This window comes from Heteronotia binoei, chromosome 9 (genome assembly GCF_032191835.1).
Source record: "Heteronotia binoei isolate CCM8104 ecotype False Entrance Well chromosome 9, APGP_CSIRO_Hbin_v1, whole genome shotgun sequence".
Classification (NCBI taxonomy): Eukaryota; Metazoa; Chordata; class Lepidosauria; order Squamata; family Gekkonidae; genus Heteronotia; species Heteronotia binoei.
The window spans coordinates 108,127,747-108,155,720 of record NC_083231.1 but is presented as its reverse complement, the minus strand read 5'-3'; the positions used below and the strand labels follow the sequence as shown (position 1 = coordinate 108,155,720).

At 48.4% G+C, this 27,974-nt stretch overlaps 1 protein-coding gene across 1 annotated transcript in view; it reads left to right on the top strand.

The window, feature by feature from the left end:
• FRAS1 (Fraser extracellular matrix complex subunit 1) overlaps positions 1-13,300 on the top strand; it is a 523,356-nt gene extending 510,056 nt beyond the window's left edge. Inside the window, 6 exon segments of the mRNA XM_060247149.1 lie at positions 1,710-1,869; positions 3,122-3,238; positions 5,153-5,319; positions 7,319-7,524; positions 10,183-10,329; positions 12,685-13,300. Of these exon segments, the coding sequence (XP_060103132.1) occupies positions 1,710-1,869; positions 3,122-3,238; positions 5,153-5,319; positions 7,319-7,524; positions 10,183-10,329; positions 12,685-13,269 (1,382 nt within the window). The 3' untranslated portion in view covers positions 13,270-13,300.
• The last annotated feature ends 14,674 nt before the right edge of the window (positions 13,301-27,974 follow it).

The window sequence follows — 27,974 nt, the reverse complement described above, 5'->3', positions numbered from 1 at the left end:
ACAGAGGTGACAGGCCTATTGCTTTCTGGGCCTGGCTGAGTCCGAGTGTCTGTCTAGTTTTTATCTTTCCCTTCCTCTAAGGAACTCAGAGCATCCTTTGTGGTTCTCCTGCCCTAGAGACTGTGCATGGAGTCCACTTTGGGCTAGAAGGCTGGGAAGTTCTCTAGGGCAGTGTTTCCCATTCGCAGGGTTGCAACCCGGCACCGGGCCACGGAAGCCTCAATACTGGGTCACAAGAAAATCTGAAGCTAGCCCTACCCCCAGCTCTGCTCTGCTTCCTTCCTTCCCCCATCTCTGTGTTGTGCAGAAAAAAGCTAGCCTTGAAGACTGACACAGGCCGCAAAGCCTGAGCTCCGTTTTCCTTCCTTTCTTCCCCCATCTCTGTGACATAATTCCTGTCTCCCGGCTCCACCCCCAAAGTATCCTGCCTCCACCCCTGAATTTTAGTGGGCCATGAAGGAGAAGTGTAAAAATAACTTGGCCATGGGGGGAAAAGTTTGGGATACCCTGCTCTAGGGGAATGAGTGAGGCAGAGGGTGAACAAAGGAATTAGTGTTGGACAGAATGGGCCACTGGCCTGATCCAACATGACTTCTATTATGTTCTTAAGTACTAACCAGGACCAACCGTGATTAGTTTCTGAGATCTATACCTCCTTGAATCTCACAACTCTAGAAGGGCCTTTACTTTAGCTAGGAGTATGTTCCTGCCATCTGCGGTAGTAGAGGGGAGGTATAAAGGGACTCCTTATGCACTTAGGCTCTGTTCCTGTTCCCAGCCTGAAATAGATTCTCTGGAACATATATTTTTTTAATTGTTCTTTTCATACGGTGAACCGAAGGGAAATTATTAGCCCACTGTTGGAAGGGTGCCCTGGCAGATCAAATAAACTCAAATTCAATTATCTTCTGTCAGACCGGAACCCCTAAACAACAAGACAGATGGCTGAGTTCTGTTCCCAGGTTTATAAAGAACGCAAAAAGCAAGACAAATAGGCCAAACTGTAAATCTTTTAACACATTTTAAAGTGACTTTTTAAAACGGTTTAAAGGGTTCAATAGTAATCTTTTGAATTCTTTTTTTACTGTTATTTATTTATTTAGTGGACTTATATCCCGCCCTTCTCACCGAAGTGTCTCAGGCGGCTTATAATCCTGAAGTCATCAAATTTTAATATGCAGATTCTTTGTGGGACTTTTTATAAGGTACTTTTAAGGTTGTTCTAGATAGTTAAAATGTTCTGGTCAATGACTGTAATAATAAACTGAACTGATGAAGAAGATGAAGAAGATATTGGATGTATATCCCGCCCTCCACTCCGAAGAGTCTCAGAGCGGCTCACAATCTCCTTTACCTTCCTCCCCCACAACAGACACCCTGTGAGGTGGGTGGGGCTGGAGAGGGCTCTCACAGCAGCTGCCCTTTCAAGGACAACCTCTGCCAGAGCTATGGCTGACCCAAGGCCATGCTAGCAGATGCAAGTGGAGGAGTGGGGGAATCAAACCCAGTTCTCCCAGGTAAGAGTCCGCACACTTAACCACTACACCAAACTGGCTCTCTCTGATGAGATCAGGCTAGCTGGACCATCCAGGTCAGAGCGCTATGAAATTAGCATTGTATATAAAATAAGCTCCGTTCTGTAAATTCAAACAAGAGCTTCATCCTCATACCCGGACTGAATCATGAACTCCATCTTGAATCCTGTGCAGGACACTTTGTGATGGAACACCACACGTTGCCGGATGCAAAATCCTTCATCCAGACTCCCGACCACCTGGGAGGGATCGAGTTTGACCTGCAGCTTTTATGGAGCGGCCAGACGTTCGACTCCCCTTATCAGCTCTGGAGAGCCACCAGCTCATACAGCAGGTAAAGGACAGGAAAGGGAAAGCCGCAGTGTGTGCCGCTGCTGAAATTGCTATCCCGGACAGCTTCTGGGAATGCTGGGCTGGAAGTCCACTCCGATGCTGTTTGGTTGGTGTGTTTATTTTTCATTTGACTAATTTTCCTTAGACTAGCAGGCATCTTGTCCCATGAGCAGGGCCAGCTCTTCCACTAGGCGGGGTGGGGGTGCCAAAATCAGCCCTCCCCATACCTGGTTTGCCTCTTCCTCAGCTTACCTGCGCTCTCCCCTTGCCTGTAGCTTGTCCGTCCGGCCTCCTCCGCATCGCTTTTCCTCTCTCCCCGTAGCTTGTTCGCCCAGCCTCCTCCCCGTCACTTTTCCTCTCCCCCCCCCCCATGCCTTCCCCTCACCTGTAGCTTGTTCGCCCAGCCTCCTCCCCGTCACTTTTCCTCTTCCCCCGCCCCCTCCATGCCTTCCCAAGCTTTCAGTCGGCCATAGGAGAATTCTGGAACAACTGTTGTCCTGAGAATATGAGTAACATCTTATCTGTTAGCACCAACTGTATATTGTTTTTAACTTATATTGTTAAATCAAAAGGGTTTTTGGCTCAACATTAGGAAGAACTTCCTGACAGTTAGAGCCATTCCTCAGTGGAACAGGCTCCCTCAGGAGGTGGCGGGCTCTCCTTCCTTGGAGGTTTTTAAACACAGGCTAGATGGCCATCCGACAGCGATGCTGAGCGCTGATTGTATATTGTTTTTAACTTGTATTGTTTAATGGTTTTATTGATTTTATGATTGCGATCATAGTATACTATGATCTGATGTAAGCCGCCCTGAGCCCGCCTCGGCCGGGAGGGCGGGGTATAAATCGAATTAAACATAAACATTCCTCTCGTCCATAGCTTGTCCGCCTGGCCTCCTCCCCATCGCTTTTCCTCTTCCTCTGCTCCCCCCCACCCCGTGCCTTCCCCTCACCTGTCACTCGTCCACCCAGATTCATCCCTTTGCTTTTCCTTTCCCCACCCCACATGCCTTCCCCTCGCCCGTAGCTTGTCTGCCCAGCCTCCTCCGCATTGCTTGTCCACTGTGCAGGCGGTGGGGTGTGGAGCCTCAGGGCTGCACCTCAGAGAGGGGCACCAGGTGCCCTTGGGACGCCAGGTTTGCCTGGGGCGCCAGATGGCCTATGGCCAGGCCTGCCCATTCTCAAAAGCATTCGGTGATTACCAGCTACTCCTAGATTAATGCCGTGCACGTGGTGCTTTTTCTCTCTTTCCAGGAAGGATTACTCAGGAGAATACACCATCTACTTAATACCATGCACAGTACAGCCAACGCAGTCGTGGGTTGATCCCGGAGACAAGCCGTTTCCCTGCACTGCTCATGCTCCAGAGAAGTAAGAAAACACATTCACTCTTCTTCATCTTATCGGTAGCTAGGTTCAGTATAGAGCCCCGTGGCGCAGGATGGCAAAGCTGCAGTACTGCAGTCCTAAGCTCTGCTCACGACCCGAGTCTGATCCTGGTGGAAGCTGGGTTCAGGTAGCTGCTTCGAGGTTGACTCAGCCTTCCATCCTTCCGAGGTCAGTAAAATGAGTCCCCAGCTTGCTGGGGGTAAAGCGTAGATGACTGGGCAAGGCAGTGGCAAACCATCCTGTGAAAAAGTATGCCTTGAAAACATCATGATGCGCCGTCACCCCAGAGTTGGAAATGACTGGTGCTTGCACAGGGGACTACCTTTATCTTTTAGCTAGATTCAGTATGCCTGAGTGTATTTGCTGTGTTGTCTGTCTGCACACATTTTGGGTATTATGGTGTAAGTGGCATATCTAATATGAAATTTTTAAAAAATTGGTTGAAGTTGTTCGTTCAGACAAGTGACCAAAACAACCTGCAAAGGATTAAATAGTGTGGGGGGGGGATTCATTTCTCAAGACACCGGTGTAGGAGGGTTACTGTACTCTACCATGCTTTATAACAGGGGTAGGGAACCTTTTTTCTGCCAAGGGCCATATGGATATTTATAACATCATTCGCGGGCCATAAAAAATTATCAACTTAAAAAACAGTGCTCCACTGAGGAAGAATGATTCAGGCCAGCAAAATTAATGCAAATAATTCTTTTTCTATTTGAAGTCATGTGAGGAGAGCCTAATCTGGCACACACACACAGTGCCCACCACCCTTGGCAAATGGATGTGTCCAGGGCATTTTTGTAAAAAAAAACCCAGCAGGAACTCATAGCATATTAGACCACATTCCCTAATATTAGCATATTAGGCCACACCATCTGGGAAAATCAAGTGCAAACTGAACTGTGACAGTAACTTTTCCAGGCCCTGCAGTAATTCTGACCATCCAGCCAGGCCCCAGGGAGGCTGCTGCACAGTACATCTGAGCCTGAGCCCTGTGATCCCTGCCTGGCCCTGGGGAGGCTGCTGCACAGTGTGGCTGGGCCCCACGATCCTCGCTGGCCAGCCAGGCCCCAGGGAGGCTGCCACATGGCTCGGTTTGGGTCCAGCAATTCCCGAGGGCCACACCAAGTGACCTCGAGGACCGTATATGGCCCTCGGGACAGAGGTTCCCCAACCCTGCTTTAAAAAATCGGCACAAACTTCTTATTGGTAACCTCTGAAATGTACGTTAAACAAAATCTTTGAAAATATTCTCGCAGTTGTATCTGGTTGTTCAAGATTGCCCAGGAATGCTTAGCGCTTTATAGGTTAAAAGCAGGCTTAATCTTTGGATCGCACCCAATCCCTCTGAGTTTAATGGGAGCTAGCTCACAGCTTTTTAGCCTCCGGCTCACGCATTTTTGTCTTCGCTCAGGAAGGATGACCCCAGAGCACACGAATTTATGCAGCAGCTCACAACTTGAATGCCAGCAGCTCACAAAGCAGGATTTTTGCTCACAAGACTCCACAGCAGAGGGAGCCTTCCTCACACCCTTTCCTTTCTGTTGAGCTCCAGAAAGGACCGTGACACCTTCTTTTGGATTATTTCCAAAAGAACGCCAGTGACTTGAGTATGAGCTGTCAAATTAAAATGGGGTAGAATGGGATAGAGAATCTTGTCAGTGGGTTTTCCCAAACGGAGGTCTCGTTGTCATAGAGGCAGTACTGCTGGCTGTCTCTCTCCCCTCCTTGGGCCTAGCAGAATTCAGTGAGGTTTCAGTGGAGACTTGCAAGAGAGTCAGAAGGATTGGGGAGCAGATATGTGCTGGCCTGTTATGAAACATTAAGAATCACTGTTAAGAAAGTATTTCATTTTCCATCTCTCCCCCCCCCTTTCCTTTTTTCTCCCCCATTTAGATTTCTGATCCCGATTGCCTTTCAGCAAACTAACCGGCCCGTTCCTGTCGTGTATTCCCTCAACACTGAGTTTCAGCTCTGTAATAACGAAAAAGTGTTCCTGATGGACCCAACCAAATCGGAAGTGTCCATGGAAGAGATGGACTACAAAGGAGCTTTCTCAAAGGGTAGGGCTTCCTTGTCTATGGGCAGGGCCCAGTCGTCTTCATCCAGCAGCCACTTGATCATCGAGGCGGTTGAAGACACAAAGCTGCCTTCTGCTGAATCAGACCCTCCATCAAAGTCAGTGTTGTCTGCTCCCAGCCGGCAGTAACACTCCAGGGTCTTAGGCAGAGGTTTTTACATCACCTGCTACTTCTTCCTTTCAGCTGGAGATGTCAGGGATTGAACCTGGGACCTTCTGCAATTGAGGTGGATGCTCTACCTCTGAGCCATGGCCTCTCCCAGTTGTAAAGCAGTGGTGTTCAGCTCCTACTGAAGTCACTGAAAATGTTGGGGACTTTTTTTTTTGTTGAGCAAGGGTGGCCAGACTGCGGCTCGGGAGCCACATGTGGCTCTTTCATACGTATTGCGTGGCTCTTGAAGTCCCCACTACCCCATTGGCCAGTTTGGAGAAGGCATTTAAAGTTAAAGTTGCTTTCTTTCCACCTCTCCTCCCTCCCCTATTTCCTTCCTGCTCGCAAACATCTGACCTTCATGTCTCGCGGCTCTTAAACATCTGATGTTTATTCTGTGTGGCTCTTACATTAAGCGCGTTTGGCCACCCCTGCTGTTGAGTTACACTGTTCAACATAAAGCGGCCTGTGGAAAGGCATGATCCATGAATGTGCAATGCTGCAACCATTTCTCGTGGACAAACACCATACACATACAAGAGGCCTGGATTACAATCTTAGATCTAACTGGAACATTCTAGAAGTTGAGATATTGCTGTGGGGTTTTTTTAAGAGCCAGTGTTCTGGGAACTGCCAGCCTACAAAACAGGCTCCTGGAGGCCTGTCTAATTTATAGGGTTGCCAGCCTCCAGGTAGGGCCTGGAGATCTCCTGCTTTTACAACTGATCTCCAGCTGGCAGAGCTCAGCTCCCGTGGAGAAAATGGCTGCTTTGAAGGGTGGCCTCTAGGGCATTGTGCCATGCTGAGGCCCCTCCCCTCCCCTCCCAAACCCCGCCCTCTCCTGGCTCCACCCCCAAAATCTTCAGGTATTTTCCAACACAGACCTGGCAACCCTACTAAAGAATGTTATTGTAGAACTACAAATCCCAGAATTCTTTTCTCAGTCATATTAGAAAACAGTCATAACAGTTAAACTCTTTAATTTTTGATGTTTTGCATACCCTGATTTTTTTTTTAATTTATCTTTTTACCATGACAATCTCCAACATTCTCAGGACTCCTCACTTCCCTTCTAGGCCCTTCTTCACTTTCCCTTTTTCTCCAGAGGTCAAAGAGAAACCGAGCGAGTGAAAGGTTCCCTCTTGTCTTTGCGTGAACTGCTTGTTCTTTTCCCCTCTCCAAGGCTGATCCAGCTGTCTAAGCTATCCATGTGGGTTGGCACCTGGCCTTGAATTCAGCAGCTCCTGAACCTTTCTGAGGGTTCCCCCTCCTTCTCCCCCCCTACCTTGTCTATTGCATAGTGGGTGCAGCTGCATAACAATCCCTGGATTAGGAGAGCGGGCAGCCAGAGGCTTTGCCACACCCCCAGCAGCCCTCATTAACCCCTGGAGAAACTTGCACCACCCTTTCTCCACTTCTTATATGATTTTGGGTGGTGGGTGGGTGGCTTGCTGGCCTTTTGACTGTGGAGGGGGGTGGCCAAGGAGAGCCCCAAGTGAGCGAGGCCGCTTGGGCTGGCTGGATCTCTAGCCAGCTCAAGCAGGCCTCGCTCGCTCAGGGCTCTCCTTTCTTGCCTTGAGTTGCTTTTGGCTGGTGGGGGGGGTGTGGCATATGCTAATGAGTTATACTAATGAGCTCCACCACCTATTCTTCTACAAAATGACCCCTGGTCGGTGCACAAGCTAAGAACGTCGCATGACGTTGTGGACAGTCTTGGGAAGCCGATTGCGTTCGTGTCCCTGGCATTAAAGTCCTCTGTTCTCTCGATGCTGGGCTGTTTTTTAAAAAATTCTTTTCATCGCCCTGCCTCCTGTGTGTTTCCTCTCCTCAGGTCAAATCCTGTACGGCCGTGTGATGTGGAACCCTGAACAAAACCTCAACTCTGCCTACAAGCTGCGGTTGGAGAAAGTCTATCTCTGCACGGGGAAGGATGGCTACGTGCCCTTTTTTGACCCTACAGGGACCATCTATAATGAGGGACCTCAGTACGGGTGTATCCAGCCCACCAAGCACCTAAAGCACAGATTTCTACTGCTAGTATGTGCTGCTGCTGCTTCTTTTCTTTTTGAGGGGGGGGGGCCTATTTTTGTGTGTGTTTGTATGCATTGCATGTTCCTGCATGCCTGAAAGTCCTGATGACTTCTGGCAACCCCTACTGGAGCATGGAGGATCTTGAGAGAAGTGGCTTGCTAGCCTGCCCCTGCCTCCCATTCCTGGTATTCCAAGGAAGAAGAAGAAGAATTGCAGATTTATACCCCGTCCTTCTCTCTGAATCAGAGACTCAGAGCGGCTCACAATCTCCTTTACCTTCCTCCCCCACAACAGACACCCTGTGAGGTGGGTGGGGCTGAGAGGGCTCTCACAGCAGCTGCCCTTTCAAGGACAACCTCCCCAATCCCCCACATGCGCCTGTTGGAATGGCCTTGGGTCAGCTATAGCTTTTGCAGAGTTGTTCTTGAAAGGGCAGATTCTGTAAGAGCTCTCACAGCCCCACCCACCTCATAGGGTGTCTGTTGTGGAGGGGTTGAGGAAGGTAAAGGAGATTGTAAGCCACTTTGAGACTCTGAGGTTCAGAGTGAAGGGCGGGGTATAAATTCAATATCATCATCTTCTAACCAGATCAGGCTTGCCTTGGACTATCATGGCCACATGTTATTCCCATAAATGTGGAAAGTTTTTTTTTTATAACTGGGTGAGACTCGTAGCAGAACTGTCTAAATTAAAAGCATCCTTTAGCATAGCACTGCTGCACTTCATCGGGGCAGAGAGAAATTACCAACACAGTCTGGCAGAGACTGACCAAGAGAGAGATCTTGGGGCCGTGGTAGATAACTCACTGAAAATGTCAAGACAGTGTGCGATTGCAATAAAAAAGGCCAACGCCATGCTGGGAATTATTAGGAAGAAAACTGAAAACAAATCAGCCAGTATCATAATGCCCCTGTATAAATCGATGGTGCGGTCTCATTTGGAATACTGTGTACAATTCTGGTCACCGCACCTCAAAAAGGATATTATAGCATTGGAAAAAGTGCAGAAAAGGGCAACTAGAATGATGAAAGATTTGGAACACTTTCCCTATGAAGAAAGCTTGGGGCTCTTTAGCTTGGAGAAACGTCAACTGCAGGGTGACATGATAGAGGTTTACAAGATTATGCTTGGGATGGCGAAAGGAGAGAAAGAAGTCCTTTTCTCCCTTTCTCACAATACAAGAACTCATGGGGATTCAATTAAATTGCTAAGCAGTCAGGTTAAAATGGATAAAAGGAAGTACTTCTTCACCCAAATGGTGATTAACATGTGGAATTCACTGCCACAAGAGGTGGTGGCGGCCACAAGCATAGCCAGCTTTAAGAGGGGATTGGATAAAAATATGGAGCAGAGGTCCATCAGTGGCTATTAGCCACAGTGTGTGTGTGTGTGTATATATATATATATATATATATATATATATATATATATATGTGTGTGTGTGTGTGTGTGTGTGTGTGTGTGTATATATATATACCCACACACATATATTGGCCACTGTATGACACAGAGTGTTGGACTGGATGGGCCAATGGCCTGATCCAACATGGCTTCTCTTATGTTCTTATGTTAAAAAAAAAGTGAGATGAATTGTTGAGGATATGCAAGCCAGCCATCATCAAATACATAAGGACCGCAAGTACTCATCCAGAGAGTGGAATAAATAGTTTGGAATCAAAGCCAGGAATTCACTTAGCGTTATCCAGTGTGTTAGGTCAGAACTTCTTAATATCTCATCTGGGCTCCCTCTCAATACAAACTTGCTTTTTCTCCAGGGAGCAACACTGGGCAGTAAGTTTTCCGTGCCAATCTGTTGAGGAAGGTTGTTTCCAACCTCCATGGCACTAAGAGCTTGGCAGGGCCTTTTTTTGTAGCAGGAACCACTTTGCATATTAGGCCACACACCCCTGGTGTAGCCAATCCTCCAGGAGCTTACAGGGCTCATATATAGCTCTATCTATCTATCTATCTATCTATCTATCTATCTATCTATCTATCTATCTATCTATCTATCTATCTATCTATCTATCTATCTATCTATCTATCTATCTATCTATCTATCTATCTATGGCTTTTTTGATAGAAAATGCCCAGCAGGGACTCATTTATATATTAGGCCACACCTCCTGATGTCACCATTGTTTCACACAGGGCTTTTTGTAGGAAAAGCTCAGGAGCTTATTTGCATATTAGGCCAAACACCCTGACACCAAGCCAGCCGGAACTGTGTCCCTGTGCGTTCCTGCTCAAAAGAAGCCCACCCTCCCCCAAGGGCTCAGAATCTTAGTACAGGGCTTAACGTAAGCTCCAGGAGGATTGGCTACATCACCAGGGGGGGGTGGCCTAATAGGCAAAGGAGTTCCTGCTACAAAAAAACGCCCTGGAGCTTGGACTGGTGGTGGAAAGTGCCTTCAAGTCGCAGCAACTTATGGCAGCCCCGTTTTTCCAAGCAAGAGAGGAGCAGAGGTGGTTTGTCATTGCCTTCCTCTGAATAGCAGCCCCAGGCCTCCTTGGTGACCTCCCATCCAAATGCTGACCAGGTCTCATAAGCTAAGCTGAGCCTGCTTAACTTCTGGGGTCTGGCTAGCCTGGGCCATCCGGATCAGAGCAAGAGCTGGGAGAACATTCAACTCACTATCATGTGCCTCTTCTTTCATCTTGCAGGACCGGAATCAACCGGAAGTGACCGACAAATACTTCCACGATGTACCTTTCGACGCTTGTTTCGCCTCCGATTTGCCAGATTTCCAACAGGTCACCACCATGCCCGGAGTGGACGGCTTCATCATGAAGGTGGATGCACTCTACAAGGTGTGTCACTGTTAACAATTCTGTCCAGCTGAAGAAGTGTGCAGGTACACAAAAGCTTATGCCCAGGGGTAGAATTCTAGCAGGAGCTCCTTTGCATATTAGGCCACACACCCCTGATGTAGCCAATCCTCCAAGAGCTTACAAAAAAGAGCCTTGTGAGCTCCAGGAGAATTGGCTACATCAGGTGGGTGTGGCCTAATATGCAAAAGAGCTCCTGATAGAATTCCACCCCTGCTTATACTCAAAATTAAACTTGTTGATCTTGAAGGTGCCACTGGATTCAAACTTCATCCAGCTCAAATGTCATTATTTAAACCGTTTGTGTGTCAAGGAGCTCTTCATTTTAACCTTCAATGTGTGGCAGTTGAATATATGATGATGAAGATATTGGATTTCTACCCTTCTCTCTGAATTTCAGAGTCTGAGTGGTTACAATCTCCTCTACCTTCCCCGCCCCCCCCCAAAAAGACACCCTGTGAGGTAGGTGGGGCTGAGAGAGCCTTTTACAGCAGCTGCCCTTTCATGGACAGGGCATGAAAGGGCAGAGAGCTATGGCTGACCCAAGGCCATTCCAGCAGGTGCAAGTGGAGGAGTGGGGAATCAAACCTGGTTCTCCCAGATAAGAGTCCACGCACTGAACCACTACACCAAACTGGCTTGTGGTAGGAAGAAGCATTCTGCATGTCTTTGTGGACTCTAATCATGTTTATGCAAGGGTCGTTTTGTAGAAAAATAGGTGGTGGAGCTGATCCAGGGATTGTCATGCAGCTACACCTACTATTCAGTGGACAAGGTGGGAAGGAAGAGGTGGAACTGTCAGAAAGGTTCAGGAGCTGTGCTCCTGCGAGCTCCCGCTGAATCCGAGGCCTGTGTTTATGAATAATTCATTTGCTTTGGAGCCACGCCCCTTAATTTTAAATTTAGGTTCTGACGATAAGGAGTATTTTTGATGGAGCCCTTTGTTCCTGAGCAGGGTTGGAAGGCCAAGGACACCACAGCCTTGCTGATAGATCTAGACGGGTAGCCGTGTTAGTCTGCCTGTAGCGGCAGAAAAGAGCAAGAGACCAAGAGCATCTTCGAGACTCACAACATTTGTGGCCGGGGAGGAGCTTTTGTGAGTCACTGCTCACTCCTGATATCTGATTGAAGGTGAGAAGAAGGCTGTCCCAGAATTGTGGGGTTGCTGCCGAAAAGGCCCTGTCTTGTGTGCCTACCAGGTAGGGTTGCCAGGTCTAACCTCCTCGCCAGAAGGAGGCAGGTGCTAGGAGGGAGCTTTCTGGGAGTGGGGGAAGAGCAGGGGTGACATCACCACGCATGACATCCCCATCATGATGATGTCACTTCTGTGGGATGTCATCACATTGAGAATGTTGCGCTGGGCCATGGCTGCTAGGGGCAGGGCCTATCCTTGCTGGCTGGCAGCAGGCAGGAGCCCGCAAAATCAGGGGGTCCCCCACTGCCACGTGGGGGCCGACAACCCTCCCACCAGGTGAGTTCCTTTGATTGGTGGGATAGTCAAGAGCAATGTTCCCTCTCAGCTGCAGAGTCTTGTGAGCAAAAATTCTACTTTGTGAGCTCCTGGCATTCAAGTGGGGAGCTCCTGGCCTTAAGGTGGTGAGCTGTTCCATAAATTAGTGTGCTCTGGGGTCATCCAGAAAAGGGCAACTAGAATGATTCAAGGTTTGGAACACTTTCTCTATGAAGAAAGGTTAAAACGCTTGGGGCTCTGTAGCTTGGAGAAACTTCGACCCCGGGGTGACATGATAGAGGTTGACAAGATTATGCATGGGATGGAGAAAAAAGAGAAAGAAGTACTTTTCTCCCTTTCTCGCAATACAAGAACTTGTGCGCATTCAATGAAATTGCTGAGCAGTCAGGTTAGAACGGATAAAAGGAGGTACTTCACCCAAAGGGTGATTAACATGTGGAATTCACTGCCACAGGAGGTGGTGGCGGCTACAAGCATAGACAGCTTCAAGAGGGGGTTAGATAAAAATATGGAGCAGAGGTCCATCAGTGGCTATTAGCCACAGTGTGTGTATATATATATTTGGCCACTGTGTGACACAGAGTGTTGGACTGGATGGGCCTTTGGCTTGATCCAACATGGCTTTTCTTATGTTCTTATCCTTCCTGACAAAAATGTCCTCCCTAGACAAAAATGTGTGAGCTGGAGGCTAAAAAACTGTGAGCTAGCTCCCACTCACTCAGCTTAGAGAGAACACTGGTCTAGAGAGCCTCGGTGATCTTAATTCCCAGACAGGAACTTGAAATAAATAATAATGATGAAGGGAAGACGAGCTATAAATGCACAAGTAAAGTCTCTGGATTTTTGTTTTTCCTTTTTCTGTACAGGTGGAAGCTGGGCACCAGTGGTATCTCCAAGTGATCTACATCATCGGGCCCGAGACCATCACCGGGCCTCGAGTCCCGCGTTCCCTCATCCACCGGCTGCAACGCAACCGCCGAGATCTGGGTGGTCCGGCTCTAGACGACTCCTTGATCTACGACAACGAAGGAGACCAAGTCAAGAACGGCACCAACATGAAGTCGCTCAATCTGGAGCGCCAAGAGGCCGTGTCCGCAGCCTCTCTGTCCCAGACGGGGGCATCCATCGGGAGCGCCTTTGCGGCCATGATGCTCCTGTTCCTCGTGCTCTTGGTCGTTTGCTTCGTGACCCGGAAGTGCCGAAAACACAGGAAGAAGAAAAAGTCCGCGATGGACGGCGCGGAGGAGTATCCCCTCAATACCAAAGTGGAGGTGGCCCGGAGAAGCACGGAGAGGGGGGAAAAGAACGTGAACAGACAGTATTGCACTGTGAAGAACTTGAATATACTCTGTGAAAATGAAGGGACCTACAAGGTCAGAGGGGCAAAGGTCAAGCAGGTGAACTTGGAGGTGAAAGTTCACAACAATTTACACGACGGGACGGAAGTTTAACAGCACACAGATTTCTTTTTTGTAACATCTTTTTATAAATTGTAAAAAAGGAAAGAAAAGGTATATACGTTTTTTTTAAAAAAGAAAAGAAAAACCCATCCGGGTATTTTTATAAATAATCTTGGGAAAAGGGAAGAAAATTACACTTTCTGGGTATTTTTTTTTTTGTTTGCTTGAGCAGTGAACAAGCTGCATGCCCCGCCCCCCGCACGCTTCTAACTCTGCAACGGAGCTACCTCATTGAAAGCAGATCCGTGCGACGCTCCTGAGGCGGGTTGTGCTAAACGGTATCTCTTGGGTCATAACAGCATTCCGGTCACCCACCCTGGAGGGCTCCCGAATCTCTCCCCTTCTGTTCGTTGGGCTCTCATTGCAGAAAGTGTTGTTCTGTTTTTTTAGGGGGGAAGGGACAGGGTCTGACACCCTCATGAGGCCTAACTGGAGATCGAAGAAGCACAGTCCTATACTTTTGGGCAGCCGACAACGACCTTTGCCCCAAGACGTTTCTGCACCAGATTTGACCATTGCTGGGATTTTTGTTTCAGCCGGAGGTTGCTATGACTCTGGATTTGATCATGTTCTGGACTTAGTCCTACCGGATCGGGCCAGGCCTACCACTAGGCAAACTAGGGAATTGCCTAGGGTGCTGGGCTTCTGGGGACGCCAAATTGGGCACCCCCGCCCCGTGTGACTCAGTGACTTTATCAGTGCAGAGGGAGCATCAGAAGTTAGCCTTGTCTAGGGTGCCAGGCAGTCTAGGGCCAGCCCTGCTGTTGAAGCATCTAGTTATCCAGGTCCTAAACGGAACCGAATACAGGTCACAAAACGTTATTCGGTTATTCGGCTTGGGCCGGTTCGTGCGGGAGACCTCCGACACGCAAGCTGCCGCTGCCAGACTGTGTCCACACAGAGGTGCAACCGACAGCCGCACTCGGGTTGCGCATTCCAGCCAACGGGCAGTCGCTTGCTCGGCTGTGGGGAACGATTGTTTGGAAATCGCTTTCCAAGTGCAGAGCTTTTATCAACAGAGGGAAGCCACTGATCGTGTTGATGCCTTGGTTGCGGTCCCCTCGAGCGATTGCATCAAGTGGCCCAAAGAGAAAGGGTATATGCAGGCCTCTTTTTTTTTGGTAGAAAAAGCCAGCATATTATGCCACACCCCCTGATGTCACCATTGTTTCAGCAGGAACTTATTTGTCTGTTAGGCCACACCCCTTGCTGCCAAGCCAGCCAGAACTGCGTTCCTGTGTGCTCCTGCTCAAAAAAAAAAAGCCCTGGGTATATGGATTCTTCTGACGGCCTATTGTAAGTGCTTCGCCATTTTGAAAAACCGGCCAAGAGGTGCTAAAGCAAGAGCATCCCCACCCATCTAGGGTTGCCGGCTCCGGGTTGGGAAATACCAGGAGATTTTGTAGGTGGAGCCTGGAGAGGGCGTGGTTTAGGAAGGGGAGGGGCCTCAGCAGGGTAGAATGCCATAGGCTCCACCCTCCAGAGCAAACGAAGAAGAAAACGATTAAATGGTGCAAAGGAAAAAGAACCTTTAATAATTATACCACCCCTATGCATTTTGTGTGCAGTTTCAGCAGGTGGAATCTTCCAGATCCTTTTTAGTGTCGTTCCTATGCACACACTTGAACTGTTACAGTCTTCTTCCTTTGCGTCGTTTTCTCTTTTTCTCCCGTTCAGCTTGGTGCGGCCCCCTTTCTTCAGACACCCTCCAGAGCAGCCATTTTCTTCAGGGTAACTGATCTCGGCCATCTGGAGATTAATAGTAATAGCAGGAGATCTCCAGGTTCCATCTGGAGGTTGGTAACCCTACACCTACCCCTGAAATGCTAACTTAGAAAGATTTTTTTCAAAAAAAGATTTCCTGCTGGAATTCCTTTATATAACTGCCATGCATTTTAGAAACAAACAAACAAAACATTCTGTGCCAAACTTTTTGCTTAACTCTTATCGTGTGACAATACTGGGAACTTTTACTTTTAGTCCGTGTGATTTGCAGTGGAATCCTAAGGAGCAGGGCTTTTTTGTAGCAGGACGTTATTGTTCATGCGGGATTAACGGAGAATAATTTTTCAAGTGGGATATAGATTCTTCCCAATACAGCTGCATTACCAGTCGTTACAAGAATTACATTTGCGATTGTGCCCTGTTTGGAAAAAAGCTAAGTCCCAGCAATTTTAGTTCATAGTAGCCCCGTAGTAGAGAGCGGTCAGCTGCAGTACTGCGGTCCACGTTCTGCTTATGACCTGAGTTCAATCCCGACGGAAGCTGGGTTCAGCTATCTGGCTCAAGGTTAACTCAGCCTTCCATCCTTCCGAGGTCCCCAGCTAACTGGGCGGGAAGTGTAGATGACTGGGGAAGGCCATGGCAAACCACCCCATGAAAAGTCTGCCCAGGAAATGTTGTGACGTGACGTTACCCAGGGGTCGGTAACAACTCGGTGCTTGCACAGGGGACTGACTACCTTCCCTTTTTTTTAGCGGCTAATTATCCAGTCTGCCCGACACGCCCAGTTCAAAGCTCTGCATATACTTCCGTGCACCCGTGGGACTCTGAGAAGTGTGGGCTTCCCCGTTCCATTTTGGCAGGACAAACCAATCTGCACACAAAGGGACAAACCAATCTGCACACAAAGGGACAAAGCAATCTGCACACAAAGGTGTGCATTGAAGCTTCCTTCGCTGAAGCGAACAGGGAAGTCACGTGACGGTGGCGGCTTCATGCACACTTTGGAGCCATTTGCCTGGAACAGACAGCTCGACCGGAATGACCAAATTCCAGCGTTAGTGCCTACAAACTTAGCCGAAGGGCAGCGGTTCTCAAGCACACCCTGTCAGGAAGCACACCCAGGGTTACGTCGCACAAGTCTGAAGGCTCTTAAGAAGAGATGAGCTGTACGTATCGATGTAGAGACTCACCTAACTTTAAAAAAAAAAAAAATTAGGCATAAATCTGTTGTAAATTAATCTTCTGGCTCACGTGGGAACTTGCTGCAGATTTTGTCAACGACAACCTCACCGCAGCGACTGCTTTCCAGACAATTATGAAGCTTATTAGAAGATATTAAAATCCTCCCGGGGTGGATAATAACTTATTTCCTGACGTACACGCGCGAGTGTCAAAGAACTGAAATCATTCGTACTTAAAACAATTTGATTTGCAAAATCACTTTTTATACATTTTGATTTAGACCCAGCGATGACTGCAGGCCGCGTTTGGCGCCTGTTTATCCCGTTTCATCAGTATTCTTCAGTGTACACTTATGCACCTTCAGTGAACTTGGGTGACGTGGAGGGAAGCCCTGGGAATGTTTTGAGATTTGCATTCAGATTGTGCCTTGGATCAAGACTGCCTGTTTAAGGTTTCCCCCACCTTAGGATTTGCCAGCTGGGCATTTGTGGGACTAGTCACGCAACTGGGTCAACGCAGAGAAGAAACCCGGTGAAAAAGACAACTTCTGTCAACCTCACCGCAAAAAAAACCACACCTAAGCTGTGTTGTACCGGCAAAGAAATTCAAGAGGGCAGCCGTGTTGGCCTCGAGCAGCAAAACAAAATTTGAGTCCAGTGGCATTTTTAAGATCAATAAAGGTTTTATTCACGGTAGAAGCTTTCGTGCGCAAGCAGACACCGGAGCTCATACCTTGTATACAACTTCGTTAGTCCTAAATGCGCCGCTGCACTCAAACTTTGTTTTGCAGCAAAGAAATGTCGAGGACTGCATGTGAGAATACCACAGCAGCCCCTGATGGCCTAGATCTGACATTGTTAGGCCTTAGAAGCTAAGACAGGTGAGATGGGAGATCACCGAGGAAGAGGACAGCACACCACCCCTGCCCCTCTCTTGCCTTGCAAAACCCATGCAGTGGAACTTCATGGGATCGCCATGAATAGTTGCAGCTCAATGGCATACTTTATAAGAATAAGCCAATGTTGCAACTCAATGGCATACTTCCTCAATAAGAATAAGCCAATGCTCAGGCCAGAGCTCCATATACCAGGGGTGGCCAAACTGCAGCTTGGGTTCCACATGCGGCTCTTCAACATATTTGTGTGACTCTCAAAGCTCCCACCATCCCATTGGCCAGCTTGGAGAAGGCATTTCTCTCTTTCAATCACGTCTCCAAGCCAGCCAACGGCTTGGAGAATGCATTCAAAAGTTAAAGTTGCTTTCTTCCCACTTCTCCCTCCTTCCCCTCCATCTATTTGCCTTCCTTCCTCCCTTCCTGTTCTCAAACATCTGATGTTCATGTCTTGCTGCTCTCAAACACCTGACATTTATTCTATGTGGCTTTTACATTAAGCACGTTTGGCCTCCCCTGCCATATCAAACTCCAGTACACTCATGTAGCTCTTTCTGCTGGCTGCCCCCGTTCAGTTGAACGAGTGGAAAATTTTGATGGAATTGTGTCCCACATTCAAGTACATTTATAGGAAGCATCTTTACTGAGTAGTAGAACTCAGTATATGAATTAGAGTCCCTGTGCGCATAGCAAGTTCCTGAGCTGAAGTGGGTGGAAATCAGCAGATATATTATTATACTTTGAGCAGAGAGGCCTAGGTTTGAATCCCTAGTCAATCATAAACCTCACTGGGCAGCTAGGAAAATCAAATTGTCTTATTCTAGCTCTACCATACAAGAGTTATTAGGGACCAGGGCTTTTTTTTGAAACAGGCACTCCTTTGCATATTAGGCCACACACCCCTGATGTAGCCAATCCTCCTGGAGCTCACAGTAGGCCCTGAAAGAAGAGCCCTGTAAGCTCTTGGAGGATTGGCTACATCAGGGGTGTGTGGCCTAATATGCAAAGGAGTTCCTGCTACAAAAACCCCCCCTGTTGGGAACATAACATGAGCTGGTTTGGTGTAGTGGTTAAGTATGCGGACTCTTATCTCAGAGAACCGGGTTTGATTCCCCACTCCTGCACTTGCACCTGCTGGCATGGCCTTGGGTCAGCCATAGCTCTGGCAGAGGTTGTCCTTGAAAGGGCAGCTGCTGTGAGAGCCATCTCCAGCCCCACCCACCTCACAGGGTGACTGTTGTGGGGGAGGAAGGTAAAGGAGATTGTGAGCCGCTCTGAGACTCTTTGGAGTGGAGGGTGGGATATAAATCCAATATCATCTTCTTCTTCTTCTAAATTCGTTTGTGACAACCTAAAGAAAGGTAAAAGGAAAATGCAATCAGTGGTTAATCCTGGTGTGCCACTGTTAGTATAAGCACAAAACTCCATCTCATTGGCGGTAGTTGAAAGCTGTTAAGACACAACTGAGCCGACTTACTGTGACCCTGCAGAGTTTTCAAGGCAAAAGACATTGAGAGGTGGTTAGCCCCTGCCTGACCCGCAGGGCTTTTTTTGTAGCAGGAACTCCTTTGCATATTAGGCCATGCCCCCTGATGTAGCCAGTCCTCCAGGAGCTTACAGGGCTCTTAGTACAGGGCCTACTGTAAGCTCCAGGATGATTGGCTACATTAATGGGTGTGGCCTAATATGCAAAGGAGTTCCTGCTACAAAAAAAGTCCTGCTGGCTCCACATTACGATCTTGGCACTCCTCGGTGGTCTTCCATCCAAGTACTAACCGACCCTGCTTAGCTTCGAAGATCAGGCCAGCCTGGGTCACCCCAACTGGTACAGAACTTCAAATCCACTGGCGGTGGTTTATTTTTTAAAAAATAGTTGTGATGTCATAGAAGCTAAGAGACAAAGAACTTACCTGCTTTCTCCAAACTGCTGGCAAATGGGTATTTTCTGCGTCTGTACGTTGCACAAGTGCTAATGCTGAGACAGGTGGGCAGGCAGAGTTGCCTTTTAGTTGTGCATTATACCCAGGCTTCCACTTCCTTGCTGCCCCGTTTCCATTTGCAGAGAATGCGTTCAGTTTGCTCTCCGTAAATATCTTTTGGTGCTATCAAGCCTGTTTTCTTGAATCTCACTGTTTGTGTGCTTTGGAACATCAGCCGATCAATTCGTTACAATGGGTTTTTTTTTATTTCCACAGTGCCCCCTCCCCCCCCCCAATAAAACGGTTGGTTACTTTTAACTTACGTTGCCTTTTCAATCTCAATCAATTGCACAGAGGTGTCCCGATTTTTGCCAAGGGTTTTGACAAGAGGAACTGTTATCCAAGGGCAACGATCGCATATCCCTGCCACATTTCACAAATGAAAAGAGCCAACGTTCTTGTATGTGCATTACATCCTTTTTTTTTTCAGATCAGACCTGAGCATCTCCTTTCAAGAAGAAGGAGGAGGAGGAGAAGAAGACATTGGATTTATACCCCACCCTATTCTCTGAATCTCAGAGTGGGCACAATCTCCTTTTTCTCCCCCCCCCCAACAACAGACACCCTGTGAGGTGGGTGGGGCTGGAGAGGGCTCTCACAGAAGCTGCCCTTTCAAGGACAACTCCTACGAAAGCTATGGCTGACCCAAGGCCATTCCAACAGCTGCAAGTGGAGGAGTGAGGAATCAAACCTGTTTCTCCCAGAGAAGGGGCCACACACTTAACCATTACACCAAACTGGCTCTACACCAAACTGGCTCTTAAATATCACAAAAGGCTCTTCACAGACCACACATTATGATATAACCTGTTCTGCACCAACTTCCAAAGCAGGATTTGCTAGCAACCTGCCTATAAGTCTTCCCTTCTTTAAAAAAAAATCAAGTTTTTTTAGTGGGATGTTTTACATTATGGAGGACAACAAATCCTCCAGTTCCATTTTGTGCACAGTAGCACCTTCCTCCGGCACAGGGAGTATTCTCCTTGTGCAGCCTTTTGTGTCAGGGAAAGACACCAGAGGGCAGAGGAAGTTGCTACCATTAGCAGAACAGACCTGCAGGATCCAACCCAGAATAACTAAAGAACATGGGATGTGGCTCAGTGGAAGAGTTTCTACTTTGCGACCCAGTTTGGTGCAGGAGTTAAGAAAGGCGGTTCTGATCTGGAGAACTGGGTTCGATTCCTCACTTCTCCACACAAAGCCAGCTGGGTGACCTTGGGTCAGTCACAGCTTTCTCAGCCCCACCTGCCTTCCAGAGTGTCTGTTGTGGGGAGAGGGAGGGAAAGGTGATTGTAAGCCCCTCTGAGACTCCACAGAGTGAAGGGCAAGTTATAAAACCAACTCTTCTTTTTTGCATGCAGAAAGTCCCAGATTCAACCCCTGGCATCTCCAGTTAAAAAGACCAGGCAGTATATGATGAAAAGGACCTTTATCTGAGACTCTGGAGAGCCGCTGCCAGTTTGGGTAGACAATACTGACCTTGATGGACCAAGGGACAGATTTAGCATAAAGCAGTGTCACACAAGACAAACTGGAATGAAATACTAATTTGCAGGGCTTTGGGGGGAGGTAGAAAAACCCTAGCAGGAACTCATTTGCATATTAGGCCACACCCCCTAACATCACCGTTGTTTCATGCCAGACTTTTTTGTAGAAAAAGTGCAGCAGAAACTCATTTGCATATTAGGCCACACCCCCTGACACCAAGCCAGCCGGGACTGCGTTCCTGCTCAAAAAAGGCCCTGAGTAGGCAGCAGCAAAGTATAAAAAGAACACAGCACACGTAAGATATTTTCAGAAAGTGAAATAGCTGGGCCCATCCGCTTGATTTTACTGCACACAACCTAACTCAACGAGATTGCTGGAAATGCATTCCCAGCATTTTTTTTTAAGGCAACTGACAAGTGCACATGACTCCAACTTAAATAGTTAATACCCCCCCCCCTTTCTCTTATGGCCCTGTTTCAAACCAAGGTCATGCACAGTTGCTCTTCTCTTGTTAAAAACTACTGGGATCACAGAACTACTGTCTGAAGTTAGACCCTCAATACATCTGATGGAGAAGGCTTCGGGAACATAAGAGCCCTGCTGGATGAGACCAGAGGTCCATCAAGTCCAGCATCCCGTCTCACGTGGCCAGCCAGTTCCTCTGAAAAGCCAACAACAGGAGGAGGAAGAAGAAAAGAAGAGGAGATTGGATTTATATCTCCCTTCACTTGGAGTCTCAGAGTGGCTTACAGTCTCCTTCCTCTCCTCACCACAGAGCTGTGAGAGAAACTGCTCTTGAGCAGAACAGGTCTGAGAGAGTTATGACTGACCCAAGGTCACCCCAGCAGCTGCATGTGGAAGAGTGGGAATCTCAGATAAGAGTCCATGCACTCAACCACTGCACCAAACTGGCTCTCTACATACAGGCTGAGGCCTTCCCCTGATGTTGCTTCCTGGCTCTGGGATTCAGAGGCTTCGTGCCTCTAAATGTGGAGGTTCCCCTCAGTCACCATGGCTGGTAGCCACTGATGGGCTGAGAGCCAGTTTGGTGTAGTGGTTAAATGTGTGGACTCTTATCCGGGAGAACTGGGTTTGATTCCCCACTCCTCCACTTGCAACTGCTGGAATGGCCTTGTGTCAGCCATAACTATCACAGGAGGTCCTTGAAAGGGCAGTGAGAGCCCTCTCAGCCCCACCCACCTCACAGGGAGCTTGTTGTGGGGGGAGAAGACATAGGAGATTGCAAGCCGCTCTGAGTCTCTGAAGGGCAGGGTATAAATCTGCAGTCTTTTTCTTTTTCTCCATCAATCTATTTCATCCCCTTTGAAAGTTGTTTCTTCCTGTGGCCATCCTTACATCCTCTGGCAACAGATTCCACACTGCAACCACTCTTTGTGTAATCCACACTGTATTCCACACTGCAATCGCTCTTTGGGGCAATTCCTTTTGTCCATCCTGAACCTAATGCCCATTGGCTTCATTGGATGCCCCCGAATTCTAACCTCTGCCACAATACCTCTGCTAGCCTTTACAGTGTCATGAGGCTCTTTACCAGGGGTCCTCAAACTTTTAAAATAGGGGGCCAGTTCACTGTCCCTCAGACTGTTGGAGGGCCGGACTGTTGTGGTGGCTGCCGTTACTGTACAAGGCCGCGGGCCGTCAGTTCTCCGTCTTCTGCATCTCTCTCCCTTCCCCACACCACACACCCCAGCCTGGGAACTCACCTCACCTCGGTATCGCCTCACACTCTGTCTCTGCCGCCTCAGCCCAGTGCCGGAAGTGTGCATTGCTAACGCGAGTTTAGGTCGAACGTCACTTCCGGTCTGATTTTGCCATAACCCGGCGGGCCGCATAAACGTCCTCAGCGGGCCACATCTGGCCCACGGGCCGTAGTTTGAGGACCCCTGCTCTTTACTGTGACAGATTAATATGACCAATCCACCGTATGTTTGGACAACCAATTCACATGAAACCAGGCCTCAGATTCAGCAGAAACTCACAGGAGCACAGCTCCTGAACCTTTCTGAGGGTTCCCCCTCTTCCTCCCCACCTACTTTGTCCATTGAATAGGAGGTGCAGCTGCATAACAATCCCTGAATTAGGAGCGAGCAGCCAACCAGATACCAGGGGCTTTGCCATGCCCCCAGCAGCCCTCATTAGCCTCCCGGAGAAGCCCACACCACCCTTTCACCACTTTTTATGTGATTTTGGGCAGCGGGTGGCTTGCTGGCCTTTTGACCCACACATGGACCTCTAGCCAGTCCAAGCAGACCTCACTCGCCCAGGGCTCTCTTTTCTTGCATTGGGTTGCTTTTGGCTGGGGGGGGGGCAGCATATGTGAATGAGTTATGCTAATGAGCTCCACCACCTATTTTTCTACAAAACGACCCCTGCATGAAACTGAATCAGACCCTTGGTCCATCAAGGTCAGTATTGCCTGCTGAGGCTGGCAGTGGCTCTCCAGGGTCTCAGGCTGTGGTCTTTCCCATCACCTACTTCCTAGTCCTTTTAACTGGAGATTCCAGGGATTGAACATGGGACCTTCTGTATGCCAAGCGAAGGCTCTTCCACTGAGCCATGGCCTGTTGGAGCACCCACAGCCGATTCAGCCACTCAAAGAACAGCTCCCTCCCATGAAAGGCTTCCCACCAAACATACTAACTGGGTTATTCCACACTGGGGAGGGCATCTCTCTCAAAATCCAGCTGGCAGCCAGCAGCATAGCCCTTTGCTTTCAGGATTTATAAGATCAGATATAGAGGCAGCTGGTATTTTGGTGATGGCAAAGGACACACCCTGATACTTGTGTCTAAAGAGCAGCTTGCGGTGATGCTCTGTGGAATATGTGGATGTACAGCCCACATCATGTCCCACTGGAACCTGTCCTTTGGGGCATTTTGGGGTGGACGCAAAGGTGCCCTAGCAGCAACCAGAAACAGAGAGAGTTCTTGCAGAAACCCCAAAAAGCTGCAGAGCAAGCTGCTCTTTCTACCCTGCCACTTTAAAGCAGCAGAACGCTTAAATGGGAAAGATAAGAGCTTGTCAGGCCTTCTCTGCACTTATGTGAATCTTCAAGACAGGTGATGTGCTGAGATGTTTCAGAGCTTCCTGATGTCGCGCAGAAGAACTGCCATATTCTAAGGATAACTACAAATCCTAACTATAAATACAAGTTGATGGGGTGTGAACTGGCAGAGACTGACCAAGAGAGAGATCTTGGGGTCGTGGTAGATAACTCACTGAGAATGTCGAGACAGTGTGCGATTGCGATTTTAAAAAGCCCAATGCTATGCTGGGAATTATTAGGAAGGGAATTGGAAATAAATCAGCCGGTATCATAATGCCCCTGTATAAATCGATGGTGCAAACTCCTTTGGAGTACTATGTACAAGATTATGCATGGGATGGAGAAAGCAGAGAAAGAAGTACTTTTCTCCCTTTCTCACAATACAAGAACTCGTGGGCATGCAATGAAATTGCTGAGCAGTCGGGTTAGAATGGGTAAAAGGAGGTACTTCTTCACCCAAAGGGTGATTAACATGTGGAATTCACTGCATAGCCAGCTTTAAGAGGGGATTGGATAAAAATATGGAGCAGAGGTCCATCAGTGGCTATTAGCCACAGTATATATATATATATGTGTGTGTGTGTGTGTGTGTGTGTATACACACACACACACATATATATATATTGACCACTGTGTGACACAGCGTGTTGGACTGGATGGGCCATTGGCCTGATCCAACATGGCTTCTCTTATGTTCTTATGTGACACAGCGTGTTGGACTGGATGGGCCATTGGCCTGATCCAACATGGTTTCTCTTATGTAAGGGACCAGGGTCACATTACTCCAGCGAGCATCATCAAAAGCTGGCTTTTGAAATGCTTTGGACTCTTTGGCTTGGAGAAACGTCAACGGAGGGGTGACATGATAGAGGTTCACAATTTTATGCATGGGATAGAGAAAGAAGTCCTTTTCTCCCTTTCTCACAATATGAGAAATTGTGGGCACTCAATTAAATTGCTGAGCAGTCGGGTTAGAACAGATAAAAGGAAGTCCTTCGTCACCTAAAGGGTGATTAACATGTGGGATTCACTGCCACAGGAGGTGGTGGCGCCTACAAGCATAGCCAGCTTCAAGAGAGGATTGGATAAACATATGGAGCAGAGGTCCATCAGTGGCTATTAGCCACAGTGTATTATTGGAACTCTCTGTCTGGGGCTCTGATGCTCTGTACTCTTGGTGCTTGGGGGGCACAGTGGTAGGGCTTCTAGTGTCCTGGCCCCACTGATGGACCTCCTGATGGCACCTGGGGCGGTTTTTTGGCCGCTGTGTGACACAGAGTGTTGGACTGGATGGGCCATTGGCTTGATCCAGCATGGTTTCTCTTATGTAGGGGACCAGGGCCACATTACTCCAGAGAGCATCATCAAAAGCTGGCTGCCTGGATGCCAATGGGTCACCCTTGTTCATTTGTGGCAGCCCAAAGAACAAGGAATCTAGAAGTTTCATGTAGGGTTTCCAATCCCCAGGAATTCCCCTGGTTTGGAGGCCCTCCCCCCACTTCAGGGTCATCAAAAAGCGAGGGGGGGAGGGGAATGTCTGCTAGTTTGAAAGCCACTTTGGTGTAGTGGTTAAGTGCGCGGACTCCTATCTGGGATAACCAGGTTTGATTCCCCACTCCTCCACTTGCAGCTGCTGGAATGGCAGGAGTTGTCCTTGAAAGGGCAGCTGCTGTGAGAGCCCTCTCAGCCCCACCCACCTCACAGGGTGTCTGTTGTGGGGGAGAAGATATAGGTGATTGTAAGCCGCTCTGAGTCTCTGATTCAGAGAGAAGGGTGAGGTATAAATCTGGAGTCTTTGTCGTCTTTTTCTTCTAGGCACTCCATTATTCTTTATGGAGGCCAATTTCCATAGGGTATAATGGAGAATTGTTCTGCAGGTATCTGGGACTCTGGGGGATGCTGTTTTTCGAAGTAGAGGCACCACATTTGTAGCATAGCATCCAGTGCCTCCCCCCAAAATACCCTCCAAGTTTCAAAAAGATTGGGCCAGGGGGTCGAATTCTATGAGCCCCAAAAGAAGGTGCCCCTATCCTTCATTATTTCCAATGGAGGGAAGGCATTTAAAAGGTGTGCGGTCCCTTAAATGTCCCTTTGGAGTTCAATTATGTTTGTCACAACCTTGCTCCTGGCCCCACCCCCAAAGTCCCCAGATATTTCTTGAATTGGACCTGTCAACCCTAGTTTTATATGCCACCTCTCCCCAAAAAAGATGACGTCTGCAGATTTATATCCCGCCCTATACTCTGAATCTCAGAGCGGCTACAATTTCCTTTACCTCCCCCCCCCACACACACACAACACAACAGACACCCTGTAAGGTGGGTGGGGCTGCCCTTTCAAGGACAACTCTTGCAATAGCTATGGCTGACCCAAGGCCATTCCCACAGCTGCAAGTGGAGGAGTGGGGAATCAAACCCAGTTCTCCCAGATAAGAGTCTGCACACTAAACCACCACACCAAACTGTTTAAAAACCTCCAAGGAAAAGTTCATTCGCTAGCGTTGCCTGACTAGGGACCACCCTTGCCACTGGTGGGGGCTGGGGAAACTCCTGTAGATTGAGGAGTGAAGCCCGGGAGGACAGAGACCTCAGTGGGGCACGATGCTCTAGAGTCCACCCTCCCAAGCATCCATTTTCTCCCAAGGAACTGATCTCTGACGTCTGGGGATGAGCTGCAATTCTGGGGGATTCCCAAGTCCCACTTGGAGGCTGGCATCTCTACCATCCACCCCCCTGAATGTATCATATTTTTAGGCATCTCATTCATAGAATCATAGAGTTGGAAAGGACCTCCAGGGTCATCTAGTCCAACCCCCTGCACAATGCAGGAAACTCACAAACACCTCCCCCTAAATTCACAGGATCTTCGCTGCTGTCAGATGGCCATCCAGCCTCTGTTTAAAAACCTCCAAGGAAGGATTCACATGAAGCTGCCTTATCCTGAATCACACCATTGGCCTATCAAGGTCAGTATTGTCTACTCAGGTTGACAGCAGCTCTCCAGGTTCTCAGGAAGGGGTCTTTCAAATCACCGGATCCTTGTTTTAAACTGGAGGTCCTGGGGATTGAATCTGGGGCCCACTGCATGCCAAGCTGATGCTCTACCACTCAACCAACATTTCGATTTCTACCTCTCCAGATACCTGCTCTCCTGGCATCTTCACCCAAAGGGTGATTAACATGTGGAATTCACTGCCACAGGAGGTGGCGGTGGCCACAAGCATAGCCACCTTCAAGAGGGGTTTAGATAAAAATATGGAGCAGAGGTCCATCAGTGGCTATTAGCCACAGTGTGTGTGAATATATAAAAATTTTTGCCACTGTGTGACACAGAGTGTTGGACTGGATGGGCCATTGGCCTGATCCAACATGGCTTTTCTTAACAGTTCCACTGAAGCATAAATCTTCCTGGAGTAGAATCTGCTTTGTCAGGAATTATGTGATTCAGCTGGTAAAGTGGAGCCTAGGATTCAGGAACCTGGAGCCAAACCCAAATCCTGCAAGTAACTACAAGAGCCAAACCCAAATCCTGCAAGTAACTACAGAGCCAGAACCCAAATCCTGCAAGTAACAACAGGAGGCAAACCCAAATCCTGCAGGTAACTACAGGAGCCAGAACCCAAATCCTGCAAGTAACAACAGGAGGCAAACCCAAATCCTGCAGGTAACTACAGGAGCCAAACCCAAATCCTGCAAGTAACTACCAGGAAAGTAACTGCCCCTGTTAATCCAGAAGATGATGATACTGGATTTATATCCTGCCTTCCACTCCAAAACTCAGAGTCTCAGAGTGGTTTACAATCTCCTTTACCTTCCTCCCCCACAACAGACATCCTGTGAGGTGGGTGGGGCTGAGAGGGCACTCACAGCAGCTGCCCTTTCAAGGACAACCTCTGCCAGAGCTATGGCTGACCCAAGGCCATTCCAGCAGCTGTAAGTGGAGGAGTGGGGAATCAAACCCGGGTCTCCCAGATAAGAGTCCGCACACTTAACCACTACACCAAACTGGTGGGAGACGGATGGCCCTCAGCCTTTCCAGCTTTCTGCACTCATCTCTCATGAGCCCCTCCCCAGTGGCCCCCTGCAACTCCCGCCTGACGTGACTCCTAGCTACAGGGCTGCAACATGGACTTGAGTTGCCAACCTCCAGGTGGTGGCTGGTGATCTCCCAGAATCACAACTGGGATCTGAAAAGTCTGCATGCTGGAATATTGTGGAATATAGTAGAATATTGCAGCGGCAACGGAGGCCCTTTGTTAATTGGAGGAGGGAGTGGTGATCTAGTTTCTCTTTCTGCTTAGATGACAGCAGCAGGCAGGAAGGTGTTAATGTGTTGATGATGTTGGGTGCCTCCTGTTAAGTAA